The 23320-nt window shown below is 46.9% G+C and overlaps 1 protein-coding gene across 1 annotated transcript in view; it reads left to right on the plus strand.

Moving 5' to 3' along the window:
* The window catches only part of ect2l (epithelial cell transforming 2 like), a 44830-nt gene that overhangs the window by 8037 nt on the left and 13473 nt on the right, over positions 1 to 23320 (plus strand). Inside the window, exons 4-13 of the mRNA XM_078405978.1 lie at positions 279 to 531; positions 3515 to 3651; positions 5872 to 5999; positions 7995 to 8118; positions 9957 to 10125; positions 11830 to 11958; positions 12569 to 12661; positions 16276 to 16458; positions 17904 to 18007; positions 21814 to 21927. Of these exons, the coding sequence (XP_078262104.1) occupies positions 279 to 531; positions 3515 to 3651; positions 5872 to 5999; positions 7995 to 8118; positions 9957 to 10125; positions 11830 to 11958; positions 12569 to 12661; positions 16276 to 16458; positions 17904 to 18007; positions 21814 to 21927 (1434 nt within the window). The remainder of the gene's footprint in view (positions 1 to 278; positions 532 to 3514; positions 3652 to 5871; positions 6000 to 7994; positions 8119 to 9956; positions 10126 to 11829; positions 11959 to 12568; positions 12662 to 16275; positions 16459 to 17903; positions 18008 to 21813; positions 21928 to 23320) is intronic.

The raw sequence follows: 23320 nt of genomic DNA on the forward strand, positions 1-23320 counted from the left end.
GTTCTGGACTCCCCCAACATTGGGAACATGTTCGGCTTCTGCCACCAGGCCCCTCAAGTCAGCCCCACCTTTCAATGTGATCGTGCCTGATCTGCCCCAGGCCTCCAGTCCTCACCAGTGTCAGTTCCTCCTCGGCCTCACTCACTCCGCCCCTGGGTCCATCTTCTCTTTGGAGATGCCCACTTCCTCGCTCCCCAAACGGTGCATTCGCCTGTGCCCTTGGCCTTGACATGCTCTCCCCCAGTGAGCTGCAATGTGATTCAGTGTCTCACCACCAGGACTGCCTGTGGATGCCCAAGTGTGTGAAGCAGGGGTGGTTCCTGCCTTACAGCCCGACGGCGTACGAGTACGGGGCGTGGAAACGGCACTACGTTGCCTGCGCCCGCAGCCTGGACTGCCTCACGCCAGGGGAGGCAGCCAAGGTGTACAGTGTCATCGCCGAACCCAAAGAGGTCACGGAGGAGAGAGAGGAGAGACGGAACGAGAGGTGGCTGAGGCGACAGATCCAGGAGCGACTGACCCGACGGAAAAGTAAGGACAACTGAAGCCCAATGGTGATCCTCACTTTGGTCTACTTCCATTACCCTCAATGTGAAGAAATGCACTGGTGTGATAGGAAGGAACTGCAGATGCTGGCTTATATCAAAGATAGAAAATGCTGGAGTAACTCAACGGGTCAGGCAGCATTTCTGGAGAAAAAGGGTAGGTGATGTGATGTTTCTGGTCAGGACCCTTCTTCAGAAATGTACTTTGTTGTGGCCTTTATTGCAAGGCTGTTAAAAGCATAAGAATATCAGAAATAAAATGGCACAGTGGTGCAGTGTGTAGAACTGCTACCTGCAAATCCAACTACATGAACACTGAATTCTCCAATTTTAGATAACCCATATCTCCTCTGTTCCTTTTTTCTCTCCTTCTATCTACCCTGGCTCTTCCCTCTACTGCTCATCCCTCCTCTCCCTCTACTCCTATGTGCTACCACCCCTCCTCATTCAGTTCCACTCTTTGCCTTCCCTTCCTATCTGATTCCAGAACCTGTAGCCTTTTCTTCTCCACTTATCACCTCCCAGCTTCCTCCCTTCCCTCCCCACCTGAATCATATCTGTAAATCTATCCTTCCTCACCTGTCACACCCTTTCCACCGACCGCTTTAGATTAGCTACTTTCCTTCTACTCTTTCAATCTAGATGTGGATCTTGACCTGAAACATTGACTGTCCATTTTCCTTCACGATGCTGCATGATCTGTCCCCCTAATTAAATTTTATCCCTGTATGATTCATTCTCATCTTCTCCGAACTAACAATGATCTATTCTACATTTCCCTTTACCTGCATCCCCTTTGATGTCTCGTTTTCACACCTTACACCTCCCAATCTGTGTTTCAACAGACAATAGGTGCAGGAGTACACCATTTGGCCCTTTGAGCCAGCACCACCATTCAATGTGACCATGGCTGATCATTCACAATCAGTACCCCGTTCCTGCCTTCTCCCCATACCCCCTGACTCCGCTATCTTTAAGAGCTCTATCTAGCTCTCTCTTGAAAGCACCCAGAGAATTGGCCTCCACTGCCTTCTGAGGCAGATAATTCCACAGATTTACAACTTTCTGACTGAAAAGGGTTTTCCTTATCTCCGTTCTAAATGGCCTACCCCTTATTCTTAAACTGTGGCCCCTGGTTCTGGACTCCCCCAGCATTGGGAACATGTTTCCTGCCTCTAACGTGTCCCTCTCCTCTGACTCTGTCGGAGGAAGGTTCTCGACCCAAAATGTCACCCATTCCTTCTATCCACAGATGCTGCCTGTCCCGCTGAGTTACTCCAGCTTATTGCATCTATCTCCATTGAATTCCTCCATCTGGTGCAGCTTCCAGCATCTGCAGTCTGTTGTGCCTCCGTACATCCTATTCCCACACTTTACCCCTGTGACTTGAAACTTCTCTCCATCATATGTCTATCCAGGTTCTTTCTGAAATCATTAAAAGGAGTAGATACTAAAACTAGGTGTCGTTGTCATAGCACAAGGAATTGGACATTAAGACTGTGATGAAGAGAATTTTTTTCACTCCAAGAATTCAAATCTTTGGAATTCTCTACCCGGTTCAATCACTGAGCACTTCAAGGGAATTGCAGGGTGTAAGGATTGTGTAGAAAGTAGGAAGTTGAGGCCACTCTCCCTCCTTTTAGTTTTTGTTACAGTTTGGAGATATAGCCTGGAAACAGGCCCTTTGGCCCACCGAGTCCACAAGGACCATTGATCACCCGTTCACGCTCGTTCTATGTTCCCTCATTTTCTCATCCAATACTTACATGATTAGATGATTGTGAATACTTTAGAAGGATGAGGGGGCATCTTATTGAAACATATAAGATAATTAGGGGATTGGACACATTAGAGGCAGGAAACATGTTCCCAATGTTGGGGGAGTCCAGAACAAGGGGCCACAGTTTAAGAATAAGGGGTAGGCCATTTAGAACGGAGATGAGGAAGAACTTTTTCAGTCAGAGAGTGGTGAAGGTGTGGAATTCTCTGCCTCAGAAGGCAGTGGAGGCCAGTTCGTTGGATGCTTTCAAGAGAGAGCTGGATAGAGCTCTTAAGGATAGCGGAGTGAGGGGGTATGGGGAGAAGGCAGGAATGGGGTACTGATTGAGAGTGATCAGCCATGATCGCATTGAATGGCGGTGCTGGCTCGAAGGGCTGAATGGCCTACTCCTACACCTATTGTCTATTGTCTATTGTCTACACACAAAGGGCAATTTACAGAGTCTAACTAACCTACAAACTCGCATGTCTTATTGGAGGAAACTGAAGCACCTGGAAGAAACCAATGTAGTCACTGGGAGATCGAGCAGACTCCGCACAAGCAGCTCCCGAGATTGGGTAAAACGCGGGTTTCTGGTGCTATGAGGCAGCAGGTCAACCAGCTGTACCACTCTGCCGCCCCTTTAAAACCAAGCCACTGGTCACCTATCTGAGTATCTCCTCATGTGGTTCACTGATTACTCAACACCAAAGTGTTTTACACAAATGGAAGTTGCTGTTGATTTAGTGGTTGAAAGCTCATGGCGTCTCATGCATTCTTGTGCATGGGCTGCACAGTTGCGCCATGGCAGAGTTGCTGCCTTACAGCGCCAGAGACCCGGGTTCAATCCTGACTACGGTTGCTATCTGTACGGTCGGTATGGTCGGTATGTTCTCCTGTGACCTGCATGGGTTTTCTCCGGGTGCTCTGGTTTCCTCCCACACTCCAAAGACGTACAGATTTGTAGGTTATTTGGCTCGGTATAAGTGTAAATTGCCCCGAGTGACTCAGTGGGCCGAAGTCTGTTTCCGCATCTCTAAACGAAAGGAATCAAGGGATATGGGGGGAAAAAGCAGGAATAGGGTACTGATTTTAGATGATCAGCTATGATCATATTGAATGGCGGTGCTGGCTCGAAAGGCCGAATGGCCTACTCCTGCACCTATTTTTCTATGTTTCTAACTAAACCACTGCATCTATTAAACCCCAGAGGAATTGCTGTGCTCCCGACCGCCCTGGCTGAGTGGGAAGTGGAATGCCCACTGGTTCAACACACGACCACGTCGCAGTCTGATCTTCACAAGCTTGGAGCAGCCCAGAGTGAGCGGCATGTCGCTGGGTCCGATGGTAATGCTTCAGAACCTTTCCCTATCCCCAGGACATAGAATGAGACCACTCAGCCCGTTGTGTATGTGCTGATCCATGGAACAATCCCATTCCCACACTCACTTTCCCCATTTCCTATTCGCAACACATCACATACACCATTCACCTATACCTGGGGACAGTTTACAGCGGCTGATTGGAATGTGGGAGGAAACTCGAACATCCGGGGGAAGCCTACGTTGTCAGAGGCAGAACTTGCAAACTCCACACAGACAGCAACGGCAGTCAGGAGCAAGCCAGAATGGTTGAAGTTGTGGAGCAGCTGCAACACTGTGGCACCCTTGATAAAGGAGTTTGTACGTTCTCCCCGTGGATGTGTGGGTTTTCTCCGAGATCTTCGGTTTCCTCCCGCACTCCAAAGACGTACAGGTTTGTAGATTAATTGGCTTGGTATAAGTGTTAATTGTGTGTGTAGGATAGTGTTAATGTGCGGGAATCGTTGGTCGGTGCGGACTCTGTGTGCATGATTCTGCACTGTGTCTCTAAACTAAACTAAACTAAACCTCATGTAAACCCACTCCACTAAATCTACCCTCAGACTCCTCCTCCTTCAATCTAACCTTACAATTAAAACCCCACCTCCTGGTACATCCTCATTCCTGTACCTCAGGTGTGGTGACCAGACTGAATGCCATACTCCGGCTGTCACCCACCAGCGGTTAGTACATTTTCAGCTTAAAGGCCCTTTCTCAGACATGGCACTGAGACCAAGAATTGAGATATCATGCTGCAAACGTATGGGACATTGGTAAGACTGCACTTGAAATATTGTATGCAGTTATGGTCTCCATTGCTATAAGAAGATGTAGTTAAGCAGGAGAGGGTGCTGAAAAGATTCAAATGTTGCCAAATATTGCCAAAACTGGAGACTTATTTAGTTTAGTTTAGATTAGCGATACAGTGTGGAAACAGTCCTTTGGCCCACCGAGTCTGTGCTGACCAGTAATCACACACACACACACACTAGTTCTATGTCCTACACACGAGGGACAATTTACAGGAGCCAATGAACCTGCAAACCTGCAAATCTTTGGAATGTGGGAGGAAACTGGAGCACTCGAAGAAAGCCCATGTAGTCACAGGGAAAATGTACCGACTGTACAGACAGCACCCGTCATCAGGATCGAACCCGGGCCTTTGGCACTGTAAGGCAACAACTCTACCACTGCTATAAGGAGAGACTAGTTCAGTGGGACTATTTTCCCTAAAGTGAAGAAGGCCGAGGGATGTTTGCAGATGTTTATAAAATCATGAGGGACATAGATAGGATGAATAGCTAAAGTCTTTCTTCCCAGGATAAGTGAGTGGAACAATGGAATTCTGATTTGCAGCAGCACGACAGAATCTGTAAACATGGTCCTCTGTAAACAATGTAATAAACGGAAAAAAAATCTGTGTATACACACGCACATGCGTGCATACAGACAGACACATAAAACAAATAAACAAACAATAATAGTGCAAAAAGACAAAACCAATACGCTCAAGTCTATGTAATTCAGAGCTTATTTGGAGATTGGTGTTTAATAGCCTCATGGTCAGTAGGGGAGAAGCTGTTCCAGAAATTGGATGGTACAGTTTTGAGGCTCCTATATCTTCTTCAGGAGATGGCAAGTGTGAAATGAGAGTGTGGCCAGGGTGGTGTGGGTCTTTGATGATACTGGCTGCCTTTTTGAGGCAGCGACTCCTCTAAATCCCTTCGATGGTGGGGAGGTCAGTACCCGTGAAGTTCTGGGGAGTGTTCACCACCTTTTGCACGGAACACTACTGATTCATGCACTGCCATGGACTTGATTACGAACAGTCAGTCTATTTATGCACTAATGTCTTGTTCTTTGCACAGTCTTTGTCCTTTCACCGTTTTATAGAAATGTATGTGTAATGCATGAAAAATGTTTGTTTTGTGTGTTGGGCTTGTGATGCTGCTGCAAGCAACATTTTCACTGTACCTGTACCTTGTACATAACAATAAACTTGACTTGTCCACTCTCTCGATGAAAAAATGGACGTGAATATCCAAGTCCCTCTATTCCTGCAGATGTCGTAGCACTGAGCCACTAACTCTTTGTAGCCTCTCTCCCTCTTTTGGCAAGAGTAAATCACCTCATTCTTTTCTGTATTGATATTTCCATTTGCACTGTTGAAGTAACTGACAATCTGTTTTGTGTTGACTTATTGCAGGATGATCAAACCCATGCCGGTGTCCCCCTCTCCCACTTGCTAAGTGAAGCGGCCCCGTCCTTCGTCTCGTGCGGCCCAGTTCTGGAGAAGCAGCGCATGTTGGAATCATTGAGAACACTGGGGACTGGGTCAGTGATGAAGCTCTGAGAATATTGACCTCTCCCACACTGTAAGATGTGCTTTGCAGTGCGTCACTTTAAGAGGGTGCTCCATCCATGTTATTTTACCTAGCTAGCAAGCCTCGGGTTTAAAATGAGGGTTCCCCATTGGCGTAGCTGATAGAGCTGCTGCCCCACTGCACCGGAGAAACATAGAAAATAGGTGCAGGAGGAGGCCATTTAGCCCTTCGGGCCAGCACCGCCATTCATTGTGATCATGGCTGATCATCTACAATCAGCAACCTGTGCCTACCTTCTCCCCATATCTCCTGATTCCACTAGCCCCTAAGAGCTCTATCTAACTCTCTTTTAAATTCATCCAGTGAATTTGCCTCCACTGCCTTCTGTGGCAGAGAATTCCACAAATTCACAACTCTCTGGGTGAAAAAGTTTCTTCTCACCTCAGTTTTAAATGACCTCCCCTTTATTCTTTGACTGTGTCCCCTGGTTCTGGACTCCCCCAACATTGGGAACATTTCTCCTGCTTCGAGCTTGTCTAGTCCTTTTATGATTTTATACGTCTCTACAAGATCCTCTGTCATCCTTCTAAACGCCAGTGAATACAAGCCCAGTCTTTCCAATCTTTCCTCATATGACAGTCCCTCTATCCCAGGGATTAACCTTGTGAACCTATGCTGCACTGCCTCAATAGCAAGGACGTCCTTCCTCAAATTAGGAGACCAAAACTGCACACAATACTCCAGACGTGGTCTCACCAGGGCCCTATACAACTGCAGAAAGATTTCTTTGCTTCTGTACTGAAATCCTCTCGTTATGAAGGCCAACATGCCATTAGCTTTCTTCACTGCCTGCTGTACCTGCACGCTTACTTTCAGTGACTGGTGTACAAGGACACCCAGGTCTCGTTGCACTCCCCCTTTACCTAATCTGACACCTTTGAGATAATAATCTGCCTCCTTATTTTTGCCGCCAAAGTGGATAACCTTACATTTATCCACATTATACAGCATCTGCCATGCATCTGCCCACTCACTCAACCTGTCCAAGTCACCCTGCAACCTCCTAACATCCTCTTCGCAGTTCACACTGCCACCCAGCTTTGTGTCATCTGCAAACTTGCTAGTGTTACTTTTAATTCCATCTGGGTTTGGCCCTGAACTCCAGTGCTATCTGCATCAAGTTTACACATTTTTCCTGTAAATTATATGGGTTTCTTTGCAAAAAGTAATTGGATTATTAAAAAATGTTTATAATGTTTCTTTGAACGTTTGTGGCTGATAGCAACAATATTGGAGAAGAAGAAAATATTCTGCTAAGACAAAATTGGTAATGTTATCTAATCATGTAAAAGCCTTCTTTTGTCCAAACTAAAACATAAAATGCTCAAAATTTTCAGCATTTTGTCAGTCAACATCTGCAGAGACAGAAACATCAGCAGACAGTGAAAGAAACATCAGCCGAGAGAGTGAAAGAAACATCTGTGGAGGAAAACATCTGCGTAGAGTGAAACATCTGGTGAAAACCAGCAGAGAGACAGTAAAATCTGCAGAAAGTTTGAAAAAAGCATCTGAGCAGTCAAAGTTTGTAAATTAATTCCCAAGGGCCTGTTTCGAAGAAGAGCAGAGGAATTATTCTGGATGACATGGTCAATATCAACATCCCTGCTCTCACTGTGGAAAGGCAGGTGGAGGTATCAGGTGTCCAGTGACCCACCCGAGTTGACAACCCTGTGGGGATCGCGGATTTACTGTACGTGGGCCTCAGCCAACTACCAATGCTTGTTGATTTGAAACATTGTTTAGTCAGGATGGGGGCCAGTTCTCCATGGTGCCTCAATGTCACTGAGTTCCACATGAAGCTATAAAGAGACCTTCAGACCTTGAAATTCAAAGAATGAAACCTTGCTCCCCAATCCCGTCTCTGATCCTTCCCCCTCAACCTCTCCCCATCTCCATACCTCCTGAGTTTGTCTGGATTTATTCTAATTTTCTCTACTATTTGCAGGAAGAACCTCACGGGGGGCGGTCCCTACCCCACCTTGCCCCAGACCAATGCTGCCGTGCAAGAGGAGGGCGGCTCCAACCACCCGCGGGTGCTTCTCATTTCGTCCAGGATTCCGGCGTGGGAGGTAGGCTCCTGCCGTCCCCTACCCCAGTGGCAGTGGTGAGGCGGCACGAGTGGGCTGTATGCTGGGGGGCTGGGGATAGGAGACGATCTGCCCGACGATCTACCCCAGTGGCAGTGGTGAGGTGGCACGAGTGGGCTGTATGCTGGGGGGCTGGGGATAGGAGACGATCTGCCCGACGATTGTTGAATGGATATAATCTTGAGATTTGACTCGGAAAAACAGAATGGATAGAATGGTGGCATAAGACATGCTTGCCTTCATAGGTCGAGGCGTAGAGAGTGTAGGAATTACGTCACAATTTTACAAAACATTGGTTCGGAGTATTGTGCGCAGTTGATTGCCACATTATAGGCATAATGTGGTGGCATTGTAGAGAGTGCAGAGGAGTTTCCCTATGATGATTGAAGAGCTTCACATGGGGAGAGATTAGACAGACTGGGCTTGTCCTCCCTGAAGCAAAGGAGGCGGAGGGGTGACCTGAGAGAAGTTTCTAAGACGATGAGAGGCACAGAGATGTAGATTGTCTCTTTTGCCCAGAATGAAAATGTCAAATACTAGCGGGCGTAGCTTTTAAGTGAGAGAGGGAAAGTTTAAAGAAGTGCAGGCAAATTACTTTGCATGGAGAGCGGTGTTTTCAGCCTGTTTCTTTGCTGCCCAATTCTATGTTTTCCATGGAGCAAAGGAGGGGCTGAGGGGTGTTTAAGATTGTGAGAGGCTTAGAGAGGGTGGATAATATGAATTTCCCATTGAATCGGGTATTCGGAAACAGGAGGGCATTGTTTAAAGATGAGAGGAAGGAGTTTTAAAAGGGGTTCTCAGGAGTAAGTCTTTGCACCAAGGATAGTTGCTATCTGGAATGTGCAATATGGGATTCATGTATGAAACCCAGAGGAATCACAGAGGGGGAGCAGTCTTATGCAACTTCACCCTTTAGACCGTAGACTTTAGAGATACTTCAAAGACAGAGACTTTAGCGTGTGGGAACAGACTCTTTGGCCCACCGAGTCCGTGCACTAGCACTATCCTACACACTAGGGATGATTTACAATTTTACTGAAACCAATCGACCTGCAAACCTGTACCTCTTTGGAGTGGAGAGAGTATGAAGGAAGGTTCTAACCCAAGGGAATCTATCCATTACCTCCACTGATGCTGTCTGAGCCTCTGAGTTCCTCCAGCTGTTCGCTTTTTGTTCAGGATTCCAGCATCCACAGTCACTTGTGTCTCCATTGATTAATGTAGGATTTGTGTAAATGTGCTGTTGATGGTTGGCATGGATTTGGTGGGACAGAGGGTCTGTTTCCACACTGATTCCATCTATGATTCAAGGATTCACAGTTAGCCACCAACTACCACCCACCCCTCTGTACTGGTGATGGAGAAAATCTGACATCTCGTTCTAAATTATCCCATCACAGTCTAAAGATGTAGGAAGGGACTGCAGATGCTGGTTTACACCGAAGATAGACACAAAATGCTGGGCTAACTCAGCGGGTCAGGCAGCATCTCTGGAGAAAAGGAATAGGTGATGTTTGGGTCGGGTCTTGACCCAAAACGTCACGTATTCCTTTTCTTCAGAGATGCTGCCCGACTCACCGAGTTACTCCAGCATTTTGTGCCTACCATCGCAGTCCACCCAGGCAGATGAGGTTTCGCTTTATCTCAACCCCACCACCAGCAATCTGTCCCTGCAATCCTGCACTCATTGTCTTGGGTAGGACTGGAACTCTGACCCTTCTGACACAAAGGAGTGAGATCCCCACCTCAGTCTCGTCCTTGGATTTGGGGAGGGATTTCTTTCAACCATGTGGAGATTGGAGGTGCTGTTCTCTGTACAGATGGCCCTGGACTGTGTGAGGATTGATGTGATGCCTGTTGTGTACGAGCACTGCGGAACGACACTGGACAGCCTCCTGTTTCGAGTCGAGCACGTTCTGAGCGGCCGGAGAGCGAGGAGCATTGGAATACTCGCTGAGGGAGACCCGACAGAGCTGGACTTGGTCCAAGGCAAGTTCACACAAGTTTTCACAAATTATAGGAGTAAAATTAGGCCATTCGGCCCATCGAGTCTACTCCACCATTCAATCATGGCTGATCTCTGCCTCCTAATCCCATTTTCCTGCCTTCCCCCCCATCACCCTTGACACCCGTTCTAATCAAGAATTTGTCGATTTCTGCCTTAAAAATATCCACTGACTTGGCCTCCACAGCTCTCTCTGGCAATGTTCCACAGATTAACTACCCTCTGACTAAAGAAGTTCCTCCTCACCTCCTTTCTAAAAGAGTGCCCTTTAATTCTGTGGCTTTGACCTTTGGTCCTAGACTCTCCCACCAGTAGAAGCATCCTATCCACATCTATTTATGCCTTTTATTCTGCTGTAAGTTTTACTGAGGTCCTCCCCTCAACCTTCTAAACTCTAGCAATTAGAGGCCCAGTGCTGTCAAACGCTCATCATATGCTAACCCACTCTTCCCAAGTAGCAGCATTGATTAGATACCTCTGGCTGATCAAGGTCTAGAGCAGAGAACAGTACAGTATGGGAATAGGCCCTTCAGCCCAAGTTGTCTGTGCTGGCCATGATGCCAAATTAAACGAACACCATCTACCTGCATGTGATCTGTATGCCTCTATTCACTGCCTGTTCATGTTTGCCTAAATGCTTCTAACATTTCACTATTGTGTTTGTCTCTATCACTTCCCCTGGCAGTATGTTTCAGGCACCTATCAATCTCTGTGTAATAAAAAATGCTTGCCTCATAATTCTCCTTTAAACTTTGCCCCTCTCATCTTAAACCCATGCACTCTATTTTTTCTCATTTCTACACTGAGGAAAAGACTCTGACTGTCTGTCCTAAAAACGCCTCTCATAACTTGTAAACGTCTATCAGGACTCCACTTGGCCTCTGACACCCAGGAGAAAACAATCCAAATTTGTCCAACTTCTCCTTTGGCCAACTTCTTCTGCACCCTCTCCAAAGCCTGCTCATCCTTCCTGTTATGCAGTGACCAGAACTGCAAGGCATTCGACCAGCTTCCACATGGTAGGCTGCTCTGGAAAGTTAGATCGCATGGGATCCAAGGTGATCAAAAATTGGCTTCTTGGAAGATAGCAGAGGGTGATGGTGGAAGGTTGTTTTTCGGACTGTCATTCAATCATGGCTGATGTATCTTTCCCTCTTAACCCTATTCCCCTGCCTTCTCCAGCCTGTTGACCAATGCCAACCTGTTCCGCTTTGATATCAGGAGCACAAGAGGGCACTCGGCCTCTCCAGCTGGTGCCCACCTCATGGTTCACCTGCATCCCCCTCCTTTTCCTCATCCCTTATCACGTATATTCCCCTATCATGTATCAGTACACTGTGAATGGCTCGATTGTAATCATTGTATTGTCTTTCCGTTGACTGGTTAGCACGCAACTAAACCCTTGCACTGTACCTCGATACACGAGACAGTAAACAGAGAGCATGTCAAATTTGCCAGACTTTCCTCCATCACCCATAATAATAACCATGACCCAACAAAATCCCATTGGTCTTAACATTTTCCACTGGCCCATGACGGGGTGCATGGAAGGAATCCCAGATCTCCATCCCAGTGTCTGGGGAACGTCAGCTTGGTTACCAGAAACAAGGCTAAACTCAAAATGATCGGCAAAGCAGGGTGCTCAGTTATTCATCTTTAATCTATTTACTATTTTATCCACTTTTCAGGCTACAAAATCAGCTCAAAGACTCTGCCAGATGCTAAGATACAAGACTTCTGGGAGAACCTCACTGGCTGTGTCCTATCACAAGAAGACGGGGGCCGAATTCACATCTTTGCACCTTTGGCCTCATCAGGTTAGCTCTCTGCACTTGAGAGTGGGCGGCAGGGTGGCGTGTCTGGTAGACCCAATGCCTCCCAGTGCCAGAGACCCAGGTTCAATCCTGACCACCGGTGCTGTCTGTGTGGAGTTTGCACGTTCTCCCACTTTAGATAGTTCCTCTGTCCCTCTCTTTCCCTCCCCCTTCCCAGTTCTCCCTCTATCTTCCTGTCTCCAACTTTATCCTTTCTTTGTCCCGCCCCCCCTGACATCAGTCTGAAGAAGGGTCTCGACCCAAAACGTCACCCATTCCTTCTCTCCTGAGATGCTGCCCGATCTATATATATGTGTATTTGTGAGTGTGTATATATACACTCACTGAACTTTTTTCTCTCGTTTATCATATTGTTTACATTGTACTGTGTTTGCATATTCTATTGCATTGCTGCAAGTAAGAATTTCATTGTTCTGGGACATATGACAATAAAACACTCGTGACTCTTGACTCTTGAATGAGGACAAAGGTGAGAGCTGAGTTAACTTTCCATCAGACAAGAGGCCAGACACCATGCTCCCGCTCCTGAACATCCTGAGGATTCCTTGTTTCATGTTGATTTTATTTTAACCTGTTCTTTCTCTGTTGCCAGAGGTGGGAATGGAACTCCTGTCCCAGCTCTCCTCACTGACTGGTGTGCGTCATGATTCGCCTACAGGGATGGTGACAGGATCCTACCAACACGGTAGGCGCTCCACCTCTCCACTAGAGCTCTGTAAATAACGTCATGCCTCACTGGATTCCCGAATGTGTGGTGTAGAAATCTGCTGTTCCAATCTATGTTTAAACAAACAAGTGGTACCATGCTTCATCCACAGAGTCCGCCCCTCAGTCAGATTAGCTTCTGAGGTACGTTGCACAATACTTTGCCTTTCCCAGAGTGAATCGGACATTAACACAGTGGTTCACACTGGATGGATTCTGGGAGGAGCTAATTATGCCAGCTAGTTGTTAACTCAGCCAGCTGAATCTCAGTACTGCTCGACTAGGTTGGGTGCCTGGCTTGCAGATGGCAATATGGCTCCTACCCCCAATCACTGCGAATGTGTAACTTCTGGGACACCCGTTGGAAATTCCTCTAAATTAGCTTCTAAGGGATGGAGAATCAGAATTCACAGAGCCTGGTGGATTTCACATTAACAAGCACAGAAGTGCACCATCCTCACAGAGATAAGAGATTGAAAACTCACAACCGAGGACATTCCGCCCATCGTATCTGTGCGAGTTATAGAGCAAGCCATCCTAATCCCATTTAAGATTCAGTCCATAGCCCTGCATATCACAGCTCTTTCAGCACATATCCAAGTACTGTTTAAATGCCACGAGGGGTCCTCCACTACGCTTTCCGGCCGTGAATTTAGTTTAGAAATACAGCGCAGAGACAGGCCCTTCGACCCACCGAGTCTGTGCCAGTGATCAGCAATCCCCGTACACCAATACTATCCTACACACACTAGGGACGATTTACAATTTTACCAAGCCAATTAGCCTACAACCCTGTATGCCTTTGGAGTGTGGGAGGAAACCGGAGCACCCGGATAAACCCACGCAGGTCATGGGGAGAACGTACAAACTATGTACAGACAGCACCCGCAGTCAGGATCGAACCCGGGCCTCTGGCGCTGTAAGCTGGAGCCCTACTGATTCGCCACCATGCCACTTTAAAGCTTCTAAACCTCCACCATCCTCTGATATTGTTTTTCCTTATATCCTCCCTAATACATCTACCAATTACTTCAAACCACGGCCCTCTGGGTTTTAACTACTCAGCTAAGAGAAATAGGTCCGTCCTGTGTTTCTAGTTCCCTCACAATTTTATGCAACTTTGTTAAATATTCGTGTAATCGTCGAGTATGGAAACAGACCATTTGGCCCACTACATCCATGCTGACCGCTGGCCACGCATTCGTATTAATGCCATGTTCCAGCTGTGGATTAAACTTCATTTGCCAGCCCTACTGACCAATCTATTAGCCACTTGTATTGTCTGCGAATGTAGTTAGTGTGCCCCTCTATATTTATATTATCGATGTATGTTATGGATGTTTGTCTATTTAGCTTGTTAATGTTTTTTTAAATCTCACTGTGACATTCGTATATATTCAGAGTTGATTGGATAGTCAGGGAAGAGTCATAAACCCTTACAATTTGGAAACAGTGGCCACAACCTATGGAGCACCCGGGGGAAACCCACGTGGTCACAGCGAGAACGTGCAAACTCAACACAGACAGCACCCGAGGCTGGGATTGAACTGGGTCTGTGGCGCTGTGAGGCAGCAGCTCTACCAGCTGCACCACTATGCTAGCCCTTTAATACACCAATAAACTAATCTGAAGACAAGACACAAAATGCTGGAGTAACTCAGCGGGACAGGCAGCATCTCTGGAGAGAAGGAATGGGTGACGTTTCAGGTCGAGACCATTCTGACCAATCTGAATCTGGTGTTTGGAACCCAAAGGCAGGAATAGAAAAGCAAAAAACAAACAAAAGCAGGAAATGGGAAAGTATTGAGAGCATTTGGCATTGGTGATGGACTGAGGGCCAGGAATCTCTAGATCCCAATGAGGCAGAATGGTATCATTGAGGAGATAGACGCAAAATGCTGGAGTAACTCAGCGGGACAGGCAGCATCTCTGGAGAAAAGGAATGGGTGAAGTTTCGGGTCGAGATCCTTCTTCAGACTGAAGTCTAAAGAAGGGTCTCAACCCAAAACGTCACCCATTCCTTCGCTCGAGAGATGCTGCCTGTCCCGCTGAGTTACTCCAGCATTTTGTGTCTATCTTTGAATTTAAACCAGCATCTGCAGTTCTTTCCTACACATCATTGAGAAGATGTTCGATTGGATGCCTCAGAGGGATCTCTCAGTTGTTCATGGCACTGGATGGGAGAGAGCCAATCAGGGTGGTCAACAGATCCTTTCCAACCTTAACTGTATGTGACAGGAAACTGGGAACAGGCATGTTCTCCTGGGGTCCAATCTGCAGGTAGACACCTGCAGAGTTGTCCTGTCCACAGTAGTAATAGCCGTAATGGATAGGCAGCTGAAATTATATCAAAACACCATAGGATTTTCATAAATGCCCATTTACTTCCGGCATGTCCTTCAGGGAAGGAAATCTGCCATCCTTACCAGTTTGGCAGGGAGCCCCTTCACTCTGTGGTTCTCTGAAATTACTAGCTCCATTTTACGGCAATTATGGTTGGCAATAAATGCTCACATCTCGTCCGTGAGGACATTTATAAGAAAACAAAGGGAAGGAAGTGGAGGCCTGTCAAGGAATTCCAGAGCCATGTGCCACAGCAGCAGCCGAGGCACTGGTGAATGGGAAAATGAATAGAGATGCACAAGAGGAAGAGTTTGTGGGAATACAGGGACCCCGAGGGCAGTAAGGATAGGAGAAGATACAGGGACCCCGAGGGCAGCAAGGATAGGAGAGGATACAGGGATGTAGAGGGCAGTAAGGATAGGAGAAGATACAGGGACCCCGAGGGCAGTAAGGATAGGAGAGGATACAGGGACCCCGAGGGCAGTAAGGATAGGAGAAGATACAGGGACCCCGAGGGCAGTAAGGTTAGGAGAAGATACAGGGACCCCGAGGGCAGCAAGGATAGGAGAGGATACAGGGACCCCGAGGGCAGTAAGGATAGGAGAAGATACAGGGACCCCGAGGGCAGTAAGGTTAGGAGAAGATACAGGGACCCCGAGGGCAGCAAGGATAGGAGAGGATACAGGGACCCCGAGGGCAGTAAGGATAGGAGAAGATACAGGGACCCCGAGGGCAGCAAGGATAGGAGAGGATACAGGGACCCCGAGGGCAGTAAGGATAGGAGAAGATACAGGGACCCCGAGGGCAGCAAGGATAGGAGAGGATACAGGGACCCCGAGGGCCGCAAGGATAGGAGAGGATACAGGGACCCCGAGGGCAGTAAGGTTAGGAGAGGCTAACAGAGATGTAGAGTGCCGACGCAATGCCAGGATTTGAAGACGAGCGCGCAAATCTTGAATTCAACACCTTGCTGGCATTGTTTTTCAAAGGGCAGGCAGGGGTTGGCTGGTGGTGGCGACGTAACAGCAGCAGGTGGCGTGAGTTAGGACTCGGAACATTGACTATTACCATGACCAGGAAGTCATTGAGTCGTACAATGCAGTAACTGACCCTTCGGCCCATGCCGACCTTTTTGACCATCGGTATTAATCTCATTTTGCCTGCATTAGAACCATCTCCTCCTTTGGCTGTGATAAGTGTCAGTGTAGAATGCTTCTCGAACATAGTTTCTCCAGCTGTGTTGGATTTTAGTCCTCAGTGAGTGGCTGTGGGAAGCCGAGGACCCGTCTCCCCCGACCCGCTACTTGATTGAGAAGAAGCTGCAGGCGTGGACCAGGATGGCTGAAGCGAGGGCAGAGGTCCTGGGACACGCGCGTGGGCAGATGGAACCGCACCTCAGACAACTACAGCGGCACGTCTGTGGCAGGATGATCGGTACGACCCCAAGCATTATTAAGACATTGTCAACTAGATGTTTGAATGCCACGGGGGCAAGGGGCACTGTCAGCAAATCCTAACAAGCAGACTGTTCCATTGACCCAGTGAAAACCTCACCAGGGCCTTTATACATGGGCACTGGCTTCTGTTCCTCTCTCCATGTTACCAGCCCTCCTCAAATCCCACAGCGCTCTTTATATCCCACAGAGCTCCTTAAATCCTACAGAGCTCCTGAACCTGTGAATACGCACAGGCCATCCCAGGATAGGAACCCGACTATTATTAAGGGGTTGGACACGTTAGAGGCAGGAAACATGTTCCCAATGTTGGGGGAGTCCAGAACCAGGGGCCACAGTTTAAGAATAAGGGGTAGGCCATTTAGAACGGAGATGAGGAAAAACCTTTTCAGTCAGAGTTGTGAATCTGTGGAATTCACTGCCTCAGAAGGCAGTGGAGGCCAATTCTCTGAATGCATTTAAGAGAGAGCTAGATAGAGCTCTTAAGGATAGCGGAGTCAGGGGGTATGGGGAGAAGGCAGGAACGGGGTACTGATTGAGAATGATCAGCCATGATCACATTGAATGGTGGTGCTGGCTCGAAGGGCCGAATGGCCTACTCCTGCACCTATTGTCTATTGTCTATTATCTAACAGACATCCCTACATATGAACAAGCTCCCATAATGTTACTAAATTAAAAAGTCCAACATGCATCATATGTTTGTTCCTAGGAAGAGCAGAACTTGTTTCCTCTCTCCCTTCACTTTGAGTAATTATTTTCTTATCAGTCCGAGGTGCTTTTGAAGCCATCCGTTACATTACTGTGGAGGTAGGGTTACCACATTGAGGGATTTATTTTCCGACACAGGCAAAATCTACTAATGGCCGTCTGTTGAAATGGAACCCATTCTTGCCCTGGGGGCTGCCGCCACTGCAGGGACTTAACACCGTCCTTCATCTCCCCGCCCCCCCCACTCCTGTTCAGTTCCCTTTTCCATTTTCTTCTCATTTCCCTGCAGCATCTTCCTGTTCTTCAGCTTTCACCCTTTCTCCTCCCATTCCCTGTCCTGTTCTCTGGTGAACTACTCAACAGGTGCTCTTTCATCCACACGTTTTGACCAACACTTTGGCAATCTGTTCTTGACCTTGTATCTCCTAATGTGATTCATCTTGTCGTCTGGTAACGCTCCCTGCAATGTGTAACCATGCGGAGATGTTGCATAATTGCAAATGTAATTTCTGGTATTTACTATGTAACAAGCCTATTTTATGTTGGGGATCTCTTTGCTTTAATCTGCTTCATTCTGTTATTTCGCGCTCTATTCTCACTGCTCCTATTTCTGCCGATGCTCAGTTTCCTTCGGCACCAGAAGTAACGTTGAGCTTCAGTGCCTTGCGCGTCGCCATAGGTGAGGAGGTAATTTGTCCATTTACTGACCTGCAGGACAGCTAATGTTTGACTCGATGAGCTCAGCTGAGGTCCAGCAAAACCAAGATGTTGCTCGAGCCTTAACTGAAGGACTTACCTTAATGTCAAGGGAAAAACAGGTAATTCTAAGCCAAATAAACCCACTGATTTGCTTTAGGATAAATTAGAATCATAGAGCAATACAGCGCGGGAATGGGTCCTACAGCTCAACTCATCAATGCCAACAAAGATGCCCCATTCACTTTAGTCCCATTTGCCCACAATTGGCCCATATCGCTCTAAAGATTTCTTATCCTTCTACCTGTCTAAGTGTCTTTCAGATGTTGTTATTTTACCTGCCTCAACTACTTATTTTGACAGCTTGTTCCATACATGACCACACTCTCTGTGAAAAAGTTGACCACACTCTCTGTGAAAAGGTTCCTCCTGACGGGCAACTTTCCCTCCCACCTTTAATCCATGCAGTCTAATTCTTGATTCCCCTAACCTGGGGAAAAGGCAGTGTGTATTCACCCTGTCTAATCCCCTCACAGTTTACTACACCGCTGTAAGATCTGATAGATAGACCTCTTAATGATAGTGGAGTCAGGGGGTATGGGGAGAAGGCAGGAACGGGGTACTGATTCTGAATGATCAGCCATGATCACATTGAATGGCGGTGCTGGCTCGAAGGGCCAAATGGTCTACTCCTGCACCTATTGCCTTTTGTCTATTGTCTATCCCTTAGTCTCCTGCACTCCAAGGAATAAAATACTGGGATGTCCGACATCTCCCTGTAACTCAGACCCTTGAGTCCGGCAACATCTTTATATCTCTGCTCTCTTTCCAACTAAATGGCATCTTTCTTGTCGCAGGGTGACCAAAACTGACCACAGTCCCCCAATGTCAAATTGGTTAAAAACTGGAGCAGTGTCGGGAATGAGGAACGCTGCAATTCCTTTGACCAGAAGCAATAACATTTGCATAGTGCCTGTGAGGCATTGAAATGCTTGAGGCAGCATTATCAAACCAATCTTTGATATTGAGCCACTGAAATGGATGCGAGGGTAGATGACCAAAGGCTTATCCTGAGGTAGTTCTTTAGCAGTGCTGTAATGAGGAAGAAGAGATGGGCTTCAGTGCAGCGCTCTGAGGCTCTCCAAATACTCACTACTAAAGAAGGGGGAGAGGCCATCCATCAATCAATAAGATCAAGGTGTAACCAATTCTGTTCACATTGTTAATTTCCTGCTATCTCCATATAAGTTCATGTTCTAAGAGCAGAATTAGGCCATTTGGCACATCAAGTCTACTCCACCATTCAATCATGGTTGATCAATCTTTCCTTCTTAACCACATTCTCATGCCTTCGCCCCATAACCCCTGATACCCATACTAATCAATAATCTGTCAATCTCCACCATAAATATATCTACTGACGGTCTCCACAGTTGTCTGTGGCAATGAATTCCACAGATTCACCACCCTCTGACTAAAAAAAATCCTCATCTCTTTTCTAAAGGTATGTCTTTTTATTCTGATGCTATGGCCTTTGGTCCTAGACTCTCCAACCAATGGAAACATCCTCTCCACATCCACTCTATTCAGGCCTTTCACTATTTGGTAAGTTTCAATGAGGTCCCCCCTCATCCTTCTACAGGCCCAGTGCCGCCAAACACTCATCAAATGTTAAGCCAATCATTTATGAGATCATTCTTGTAAATCTCCTCTGGATCCTCTCCAGGGCTAGCACATCATTTCCTCAGATATGGTGCCCAAAATTGCTCACAATACTTCAAATGCGGTCTGACCAGTGCCGATAGAGGCTCAACATTACATCCCTGTTTTTGTATTTTAGCCCTATTGAAATAAATGCTAACATTGTGTTTGCCTTCTTTACTACCGATTTGACTTGTCGATGAACTTTTTGGGACCTTTTAAATGCCATCTGGACCCTCTCCAATGCTAACACATCTTTCCTCAGATATGTTTTGTTTCTCTAAAATTTTGGTTAAGTTCGGCCTTGAAGAAATCTCCGTCAGGGAAAGAGTCACAATCCTCTGAGAGAATAAACTCTGTGTTAATAGACAATAGACAATAGACAATAGGTGCAGGAGTAGGCCATTCAGCCCTTCGAGCCAGCACCGCCATTCAATGCGATCATGGCTGATCACTCTCAATCAATACCCCGCTCCTGTCTTCTCCCCATACCCCCTCACTCCGCTATCCTTAAGAGCTCTATCCAGCTCTCTCTTGAAAGCATCCAACAAACTGGCCTCCACTGCCTTCTGAGGCAGAGACTTCCACACCTTCACCACTCTCTGACTGAAAAAGTTCTTCCTCATCTCTGTTCTAAATGGCCTACCCCTTATTCTTAAACTGTGGCCCCTTGTTCTGGACTCCCCCAACATTGGGAACATGTTTCCTGCCTCTAATGTGTCCAATCCCCTAATTATCTTATATGTTTCAATAAGATCCCCCCTCATCCTTCTAAATTCCAGTGTATACAAGCCTAATTGCTCCAGCCTTTCAACATACGACAGTCCTGCCATTCCGGGAATCAACCTAGTGAACCTACGCTGCACGCCCTCAATAGCAAGAATATCCTTCCTCAAATTTGGAGACCAAAACTGCACACAGTACTCCAGGTGCAGTCTCACCAGGGCCCAGTACAACTGTAGAAGGACCTCTTTGCTCCTATACTCAATATAGGACCTCTTTGCTCCTATAATGGGGCAATCCCTCTTTCTGCCTGGTTTCAAATACCCCAACTTAGGGAAACATACTCTCAGTAGTCCCCCTAGCTAACCATCTCAAAATTTGACATGTTTCAATAAGGTCACCTCTTGTTCTTTTAAACTCCAATGAGTATCAGCCAATTTGCTCAACCTCACCAAAGGAGGACACGGCATGGGGGGACCGCCGTGAGGGGGGAGGAAGAACAATGGAGGTCCCGGCGTGGGGAGATCGCCATGGGGGAGGAAGGAGAACAAAGGTGGACCTCGCGCGGGATGCTTTGTAACTTTGTCCGCGCCCTGATGGGGCGACTATTTGCATTCTTTGGGTATGCAGGCAAGGAATGTCACTGTGACTTGCCACATGTGAGAATAAAGCACGCATTCATTCATTCATTCTCACCACACGTCCATCCTTTCATTCCAAGAATTAAACCTGATGAACCTTCTCAACACTTCTAAGATCCTCCTTGATTCCAAACTCTTCAACTTGGTCTCTGGCCACCTATGCTCACGTCTTGTGATGAGATTCAGCTTGCAGTCTGGTAATCCTGTATCGTGTACCGTTTTGGCTGTAGTCCAGGAACAAACAATCAAACAAACGAGAGTTTTAGTACATAGATATTTGGGCCATGTTTTTTTTACACAGAGTGGTGGGTGCCTGGAACATGGTAGCAGACAGTAGACCTTAAATCCACAACTTTCTGAGATGGGCTCCTTCTGAAAGATCCAAGGACACCTCCAGGACAGATTGTCACCCACCATATCACTGACTAACTTGGTCAGAGGTCAAACATGGTGGAGGCAGATTCATCAGTGGCATTTAAGAGGCATTCATATGCGAGGGATATGGATCATGTGCTGGCAGAGAGGATTGGTTTAACCTGGCATCATGCTTGCCATGGGCATTGTGCACCAAAGAGCATAATTCTGTGCAGTAATGTTCTACATTCTACGCACTTCAAACCAAGCCTATTCTTTTTTAGAAACTCTTACCCAGTCCTGATGAATGGTGTCCGACCTGCAATATTGACTCCGTTTCTCCCTCCACAGATGTTGCCGAACTTACTAAGTTTCAGCCATTTTTTATTTCTATTTTCAAAGCACATTTCAAGTGTCGGATGTGTTAATTATACTTGGCTGTCGTGGGCTTGTGGAGACCTGAGATGAGCAGATGGGAGTAGAGTCAATTTCTTGCTTTCGGTTTTCAGGAGGACCCTCTAGGATTTCTCTCCAACTTCCTGATGAGCAGATCTAAGAACAAGTTATTGAAACCTGGTGAAACTTTCCTGACAGAAGTTGATGGAGGGATGGCTCCACTGAAGGTCTGTTTGTTCTATTTCATTCATAAACCAGAGAGTCATAGTTCAGGGGTGGATCAATGGGTACACTGTGCTTGTGCTGGTTCTTTGCTAAGGTTAGTCCTCCCACCTGCTTCTTTCCCCTACCCTTAATTTATTTCCCTTGGTGTTGCCTGGAATTCCTCAGGCCCATGTCCTAGGCTCAGCCACCTTCAACTGGGCGGCACGGTGGCGCAGCTGTAGAATTGCTGGTTTACAGTGGCAGAGACCCAGGTTTGATCCTGACTATGGGTGCTATCTGTAGAGAGTTTGCACGCCCTGTGGCCTGCATGTGTTTTCTCCAGGACTTCTGCTTTCCTCCCACATCCACAACTCTAAAGGGTTTAGAAGGTTGAGGGGGGACCTCATTGAAACTCATAGAATAATGAAAGGCATAGATAGAGTGGATGTGGAAAGTATGTTTCCACTGGTGGGGGAGTTTAGGACCAGAGGTCATAGCCTCAGAATTAAAGGGTACACTCTTAGAAAGGAGGTGAGGAGGAACGTCTTTAGTCAGAGGGTAGTTAATCTGTGGAACTCATTGCCACAGAGGGCTGTGGAGGCCAAGTCAGTGGATATTTTTAAGGCAGAGATAGACAAATTCTCGATTAGAACGGGTTATGGGGAGAAGGCAGGAAAATGGGATTATGGGATTAGGAGGCAGAGATCAGCCATGATTGAATGACGGAGTAGACTCGAAGGGCCGAATGGCCTAATTCTACTCCTATCACTTGTGAATCTGTGAAAGACATTCAGGTTTGTAGACTAATTAGCTTGGTAAAAATGTAAAATGTTCTTACTGTGTGTAGGATAGTGTTAGTGTGTGGGAATCGCTGGTCAGCGCAGATTCGGTGGGCTGTTTCCAAGTTGTATCTCTAAACTAAACTGCTTCACGGATAACCTTCTTTCCATCGTATGGTTAGAAGTGGGAATGCTTGCTAATGATTGCAAAGTGTTCAATTCCATTCACAACTTCTCAGCTACCAAAGTAATCCATGGTACTTGCAGCGAGACCCAGACAGTAGAACTGAAATCCATAACTTTCTGAGATTGGGCTCCTTCTGAAAGATTCACAGACACCAGCTGGGCAGATGCCTATTGTCACCCACCTTCTCATTTACTAACTTGGTCAGCGATCAAACATGGATGAAGCTCCGTGGAATGATATCAGATCAGATGGGAAGGGGAATATACCTGCTGGGCTCAGCAGATACACCAGGATGTAAGCTGGTATCTTCTCTCTTAAAGCTGAGATGAGAACCTGGCATGTGGGGAGGAAGCAGCAACAAGGTACCAAATTTGGATGATCATATTGAATGGCAGGGCAGACTGGGAGGGCTGAATGGCCTGCTCCTGTCAGTTCTATGTTTCTAAGTAT

This window comes from Rhinoraja longicauda, chromosome 9, assembly GCF_053455715.1.
Source record: "Rhinoraja longicauda isolate Sanriku21f chromosome 9, sRhiLon1.1, whole genome shotgun sequence".
NCBI classification, from domain to species: Eukaryota; Metazoa; Chordata; class Chondrichthyes; order Rajiformes; family Arhynchobatidae; genus Rhinoraja; species Rhinoraja longicauda.